Here is a 5,198-nt window from a genome sequence, read left to right as displayed (position 1 = left end):
AGGATGGAGACCCCTAAACCTACCCGACGGCAGGTGAAACAACCCACACAGGTGTAGCCTACACTCACAGTACACAGCTGCATGAGACAGTACACACAGTGTCTACTGAGAATTCTACCAGAATCCAAACACACCAGGATAACTTCTTCCAATATCAATTCCTCAAAACCTGTTCAGAGCAAATGCACAATCCACATCCTGTATAGAGGTCTGGAACCTCCCCTGAGTGCTATATAGAGGGAACCTCCCCTGTGGGCTGTAGAGAGGTCTGGAACCTCCCCTGTGGGCTGTATAGAGGTCTCGAAACTCCCCTGTGGACTGTAGAGAGGTCTGGAACCTCCCCTGTGGGCTGTATAGAGGTCTCGAAACTCCCCTGTGGACTGTAGAGAGGTCTGGAACCTCCCCTGTGGACTGTATAGAGGTCTGGAACCTCCCCTGTGGGCTGTAGAGAGGGAACCTCCCCTCATTTCATGCCTCTGAAGTGTGACCAATGACAGCTAACAGAGTCTGTTAACTGTCAGAGATAGAGAGAGATAGAGGGATGAGGGAACGGAGCGATAGTGGGGAGGATAGGGAGAGAGGAGGAGAGATAGGGGGGAGGATAGGGAGAGAGGAGGAGAAATAGTGGGGAGGATAGGGAGAGAGGAGGAGAGATAGGGGGAGGATAGGGAGAGAGGAGGAGAGATAGGGGGGAGGATAGGGAGAGAGGAGGAGAGATAGTGGGGAGGATAGGGAGAGAGGAGGAGAGATAGGGGGGAGGATAGGGAGAGAGGAGGAGAGATAGTGGGGAGGATAGGGAGAGAGGAGGAGAGATAGGGGGGAGGATAGGGAGAGAGGAGGAGAGATAGGGGGGAGGATAGGGAGAGAGGAGGAGCGATAGTGGGGAGGATAGGGAGAGAGGAGGAGAGATAGGGGGGAGAGGGGTAACCTAAAGAGGAGAGACAGAGAGATAGATCAAATTAAAGGGAGGGAGAGGGAGAGGGTGGCTTGACACACTCATAAAGCTGTGAAATTAAAAATACATTATTTGATGGAGGCTTAAACGTTAAACCCACCCCGCCCCCCCAACCCACCCCGCCCCCCAACCCACCAGCCTGTCTGCCGGTCTATAAGTCCACTGTGAACTCACACGTGGAGGAAACTATTTCCAGGTGTGAAATGGATCCACCGTAGCTGTGCTCTGGGGATTCGAGAGATGGGGAAATGGAAACTTCAACTTGATGAAGACCTCAACTTAGCGCTCTGGCCCAGCCCCTGCCTCTCCACCATGGCCTCCCGGCACACCAGGAGAGGCTGGTAGAGGTAGAAATTGGAGGATAGGCTAATTGTAATGCATGGAATGGAATGATGAATGGTATCAAACACAGACTTCTCTGTACCTCTGAACTAAAAAGGACATTAATGGTGCAATTACAGCATTAATGGTAATTCATATTCATGACCACTCAGGTATGCTCACCTTGAAGGGGCCGTCACATCTGGACGCTCTGCCCCCCCACCTGCACATATCATTACCGCAGTCAAGGGTCAGGGAACATGAGAGCAGGGGGTTATGGGAATGTTACGTTTTTGCTGAGGGGAAAACAAGTGACAAACACTTCTATGGGAACCGCAAATTGACTTTTGGTGTGTGTGTGCGTGTGTGTGTGTGTGTGTGTGTGTGTGTGTGTGTGTGTGCGTGCCTGTCTGTCTGCGTGCATGCATGCGTGCGTGCGTGCGTGCCTGCCTGCCTGCCTGCCTGCCTGCGTGTGTGCGTGCGTGCATGTTTTGAGTGGATATGGTCCACAAGGGAGGATAATAACATTAACAGCCCTTGACAAAAATATCAATAGTTCCCCCCTTACCAAGAAGCTCAGCTGAGCTGGAGGGAGAGAGAGGTGAAGCCTGCCTGACCTGATGAGAAAAACTAATTATTCAGCCCTCATTTACCGAACATAAAACCTACAAACCATAAAGAGAAACATGATTCGACAAAACGCATGCAGGTGGTTTCAGAAAAGCCGCAGCAAAATCAAACATTTGTGGTAGCAGGTATCACAAAAAAAACATCCTGAAATCCTGGCGGGACCGATTAAAGGTGTTTATGGAGCATTAGTGTGTGTCTATTTTGTCTTCCGCATTTTGTTTGGAGTTCAGTGGGTTTATTTGACAAATTGTCACATTTGTTTCACTTTAGTTAAAAGGTCCTGTATACTAAATGGAATTGATATGATGAATAACATATAAGGAATTGGTAAGGTTACAGAAGAAGTACATCACAGGGCAAACAATGACTGAAATTAGTTGTTAATTTAAGTACTCTGACCCTAACCCTAAACTATAGACAGATATATACTGTATATTTTATATTAATATTTATTTAATATTACACGTACCTTACCACATACAATAAATTGCTGTAAGTAAGAGGACTCTAACGTTTTTGTGCATGTCCTCCAATCAGGGGAGGGGGTAGTAGGGATCAAACAATAAAATAAAGAAGAAGTTACGCAAGCAATGCTTTCTGATAGGACTCTATTGCTATCTTCCCATTTCTGGGATGGTTTTCTTGCTGATCTCGAGAAAATCCATGTTTATTTGTTTTCATTGCGCAAGTCACCTGCCTGATTGGACTACCCTATGTTTGACACCCCTGCTACACTAAACCCACCATGACATGGTGTAAATTGATCAGGGTGGATTAAAACCATGTTGAAACTGTAGGCTTGGCCCTGGAGTCCTCCCTGTAGATGCTTGTTCAGGACTAGCAGCATGGACCCCAGCCCTTAATCCTCCTGCAGACACACCTGTGGAGACCTGTATAAAAGCCCTGGACTGACCAACACTCAGATATCAGCCTCAGTGCCGTGGACCCTCTCTACAACATCTCCACAACCATCTAGGACCATGAAGATGGACCACAGCCCCTCTCTCACCCTCCTGCTGCTGCTGCTGCTGCTGGGACTCTCCCAGGCCAACCCTTCCATGGAGGATGGAAGTGAAATAGACTACCATACAGATGACTACCAGATAGAAGACTACCATACAGATGACTACCAGATAGAAGACTACCATACAGATGACTACGAGACAGACGACCACCAGACAGATGACTACGAGACAGACAACTCTGAGCCTGGAGATATCGACATCACTGACCAGATTCTGAGCACTAACAACGGCTCCAGTGAGATGCTATGGGAGGGAGACGTGATCGCACCAATGACCAGAAACGCCATGACCTGCTTCAACAGGAACTGCCGGTGGAAGAAAGGCAGAAACGGCTACGTCACAGTGCCCTACACAATAAGCCGTGCCTTCTCCCAGAACGACATGCGGAAGATCGACGTCGGCATGAAGTCCTTCCATGGCAGAAGCTGCATTCGCTTTGTGAAACGCACCAATCAGCGTGACTTCATCAGCATTGAGAATAAAAGCGGCTGCTTCTCTCGTATCGGGAGAACTGGAGGCAGGCAGGTTCTCTCTCTCAGCAGGAGCGGCTGCATGCACCACGGTATCATTCAGCACGAGATCAACCACGCTCTGGGCTTCCACCACGAGCAGACCAGGAGCGACCGTGACCGCCACGTCAAGATCAACTGGCAGTACATCCAGAGAGGCATGGCCTCTAACTTCCAGAAGCAACGTACCGACAACCTCAATACTCCCTACGACTACACCTCAATCATGCACTATGGAAAAACAGCCTTCTCTACGCGGCGGGGAATGAACACCATCATCCCCATCCCCAACGCAAACGTGAAGATCGGCCAGAGGCAAGACATGTCCAGAATCGACATCCAGAGGCTCAAGAAACTCTATAAATGTTGAGAGGTAGACAGGAAGTCAGAGAAGAAGAGTCTGGAGAAGCTGAATATGAAGTCTGGCCACATGTCGTATGGCGGCAGGTGTAGTTAAATGTTTTGGTTTAATGTTTGGTGATAGAAACCTTTAAATTATCATTGTGTGGTTGCACGTGCTTGTAATGCACGTTATAATAACTGTCATCACGAATCACGTGAAAATAAAGATGGTGAAAAAACCCACTGTTTCCACTTTTGATGAATTCTGAGTGGCAGTTTGAGCAATAAAGTGTATATATGTGTATGTGTGTGTGTGTGTGTGTGTGTGTGTGTGTGTGTGTGCACGCGCGCCATTTACTAGTCATAAAAACTGCTGCTGCACATATGTACTGTAAATATAGACAATAAAATAGTCTAGAGGTTTAAATAAATTAGCAATGACATTAAGTATGCTAGAATATTGCCTTTTTACATTTTATTCTGTATGCTGTATTCTTTAGTTTACTGTACATAATGGGCCAGTTTCCCGGACACAAATTAAGCCTAGTCCTGCACGAAATAAAATCTCCATTTTAGTCCCAGTTCCGGGAAACCAGCTCTAAGAAATATATAGTAAATAAACAATAAAATGAACAGACCTTTTCAAAAACACCAAGAGTTGCCCCCTGCCAAGGAGCTGAGCTGGAGGGAGAGAGAGGTTAAGTATGCTTCGAGGTTGGCTTTATTAAAGCATTTTATTCCTCATGCAGAAGGGAGTAAAAAGCTCTTAATCATTAGTAATCCCTGTCTCTCCTTTCATATAAATAAATGTTGTAAAAGATAATATGTATCAATAAACGCAATGGTGCATAACACAGCTGTACATCTAACATCGTATTTCACGTTTACTGTGCCGCAATTCAGTTGAGTGAAAATTCAGGGAAGTGGATTCTACACAGTTGCGTGGTTTTTTAGGACGTTCAGACATTAATCTGAGAGCCTGAGGTGATATCCAGCAGATCTCCTTGTAGGTGAGGGGCTGGACCAGAGGGCTGGAGATGGGACTTGTGAGATGCATCACTCTAAGCTTCATTAAGGATCACACTGGGGAGCAGCGAACAGACAGAGGACGTTTACTCTCCGTCCCCGAGCCAGACTACCACTCATCACCCCTCTTGGCTTGGTCATTAAACCCAACACCGCTCCAATCTCCTATCACAGCAGGTCACAGAATAGATAGAGTAGACAGAGAGAGAGAGAGAGAGAGAGAGAGAGAGAGAGCGAGAGAGAGAGAGAGAGAGATTTATCGTCTCTGTGAAGAGGAGGTTCTGTTGAAGCTCAGCATCAAACGCCCCCAGAGGTCAATCTGTTACACTGCAGGGTGTAAGGCCTGGCAGCACAACAATAACACAGGGGTTATTATAGATCACTTTCACA

General features: G+C 47.1%; 1 protein-coding gene across 1 annotated transcript; it reads left to right on the top strand.

Moving 5' to 3' along the window:
- Nucleotides 1-2,886: 2,886 nt before the first annotated feature.
- Nucleotides 2,887-3,810, top strand: LOC310819853 (hatching enzyme 1.2-like; the record flags this gene model as incomplete). Its single annotated transcript, XM_083691263.1, has 1 exon — nucleotides 2,887-3,810. The coding sequence occupies one exon, from the start codon at nucleotides 2,887-2,889 to the stop codon at nucleotides 3,808-3,810; it is 924 nt and encodes a 307-aa protein (XP_083547389.1).
- Between the last annotated feature and the right edge of the window lie 1,388 nt (nucleotides 3,811-5,198).

This window comes from Argentina silus, assembly GCF_951799395.1.
Source record: "Argentina silus genome assembly, chromosome: 19".
Classification (NCBI taxonomy): Eukaryota; Metazoa; Chordata; class Actinopteri; order Argentiniformes; family Argentinidae; genus Argentina; species Argentina silus.
The sequence above is the reverse complement of the archived record's forward strand: the minus strand, read 5'-3'. Positions and strand labels throughout refer to the sequence as shown.